This window comes from Gregarina niphandrodes, assembly GCF_000223845.1.
Source record: "Gregarina niphandrodes unplaced genomic scaffold scaffold00131, whole genome shotgun sequence".
NCBI lineage: Eukaryota > Apicomplexa > Conoidasida > Eugregarinorida > Gregarinidae > Gregarina > Gregarina niphandrodes.
Genome location: NW_011645895.1, coordinates 3,732 through 5,563, shown reverse-complemented (window position 1 = coordinate 5,563; position 1,832 = coordinate 3,732). Strand labels below are relative to the sequence as shown.

Below are 1,832 nucleotides of genomic sequence, written 5' to 3'. Positions count from 1 at the left end.
CATAGTGTTAGTGATTTTTCCCTCCAAAAATTCCTCCCTTTTTAAATCCATCGTCGGTACCGGCCAGCCGGGTATAATCTAAATCCTCGGAGACGCACTGTGACACTTCAGTCGTGCGTCCAGCGTCGTTAAGTGGGGCGCTCATACGTCACAACCTCCCGGGGTTTTAAGAGTCGCGGGGTACCAAGGCGAAATGAAATCTTGGGTCTCCTGCTTCCTTCATCAGTAGTCGATCGAGGGAAGATTTCCTTCTGCCAGTGAACGGCCGGATCATAGGTCTCTGCTCGGGTTGACTTCCACGCGGGATGCTCGGCCTAGACTCACAAGGGTTGGCACGCCGTAGCGGATCGGTATCTCGTGGTATATGCCCGTCATGGTCAGAGTTAATTTCTCGTATTGTGAGTGCTCGAAGATCCACCGGAATCCGTCCTATCTTCATGACCTCCGAAAGAGGAGCTTCATACACTAAGTCCTTGTGCCACACAGACTGCGTGACCACGTTGTTATCTTTTAGCGCGGTCACTCGGCAAGGCTCCGACCATGTGGGAATGAGCTTACTGACTCCGAAGCGTTGCTGTATGGTAGCCAGCATCTTCCCACGCAAGAGCACCACCACCGTATCTCCGACGTAGATTTCCTTCTTCACAGGAGGTCGTCCTTTGCTGACTGAAGACAAAGTGTGGTTGAGGGCATCCTGTCGGAACGTGTTCAATAGCTTGAGACGCGGAATCACATCCGTTATGTAAGTCTCGAACTTGTGCCATTCTTGGAAGTGAGGTAGAACCAAGTCTGCACCGGTGACGATCCGATACGATGACTCGCCAGTAGTTGGGTGCGGCGTAGAACGATAGGCCAACATGGCAGAGGCAACGATCTCCTTGAAACTCCAGTCTGTTGTCGACACAAACGCGCTAACAGACTTATTGAGATACTGATGAAAGGCCTCTATGACACCATTGCCTTGAGGGTAGTACGTTGAACAGTAGAGACAATTCATTCCAAGTCCTTGACAACGCTCTCTAAACTCTTCCGCGAAATGCACTGTCGCTCAACAGATTCCGGGGAGCACCGAGAACGGCGACCCAGTTGCAGTAGAAGGCTTCCCATAGATCGACTGCACGGACTGTGCGGAGAGGGATCGCAATGGCGAACTTACTGAAATGGTCGATGCAAGTGAATATGTAGAACTGTTGTTCCCGAAACCAGATAGGGCCGACTGTATCACACGCGACCACTTCGAACATACCAGTCGAGAGTAGATTACCTCGCACGAAGTCTATCGCCGTATGCCTTCGTCGAATGCATGTCGGGCAGTGTTTCGCAAACTGCCGAACATCATTCATCATGTTAATCCACCAGAAGTATTTAGACAATCGATGGTAGGACCTTTGAACACCTTGGTGGGCTCCAACTCGCGAGAAATGAAAGTAGAATAGAACCCGTCGTCGGAGCACCTCAGGAACATACACGCGATTTCGCACGATTGGTAGACCATTTTGAAGTGTATACGAGAAAGGTGGCTCAGGTTCTTGTTCGAATGCGTTAGCGACGTCTTCAGGCGTGGGGAACGTCTCATTGAGGGTCAACATTGACGGTTGAACGTCCGTCTGGGATGTTAGGACCCACCTAGCGTCAATATCTTCGTCTAACTTACCAAACTCGACGTCACGCGTGAAGATATCCACGTGTTGTTGATTTTTTCCAGCTCTGTAGATGATCTTAAACTGAAATTCCTGAAGAAACATAGCCCACCTGGCAACCCGTGACTTCTCTGTACTCCAGAGCCACCTTAAGCTCTGATGATCGGTTCGTACGACAAACTCCTTGCCGCG

General features: G+C 50.5%; 2 protein-coding genes across 2 annotated transcripts; both read right to left on the bottom strand.

Moving 5' to 3' along the window:
- Positions 1-166: 166 nt before the first annotated feature.
- GNI_208350 (hypothetical protein) lies at positions 167-997 on the bottom strand (the record flags this gene model as incomplete). Its single annotated transcript, XM_011135509.1, has 1 exon — positions 167-997. The coding sequence occupies one exon, from the start codon at positions 995-997 to the stop codon at positions 167-169; it is 831 nt and encodes a 276-aa protein (XP_011133811.1).
- A 22-nt stretch (positions 998-1,019) lies between these two features.
- GNI_208340 (putative Pol polyprotein) lies at positions 1,020-1,733 on the bottom strand (the record flags this gene model as incomplete). The annotated part of the gene is made up of 1 exon (XM_011135508.1): positions 1,020-1,733. A coding segment is annotated over one exon (714 nt), but the record flags the coding sequence as incomplete, so codon positions are not given.
- Positions 1,734-1,832: the final 99 nt, after the last annotated feature.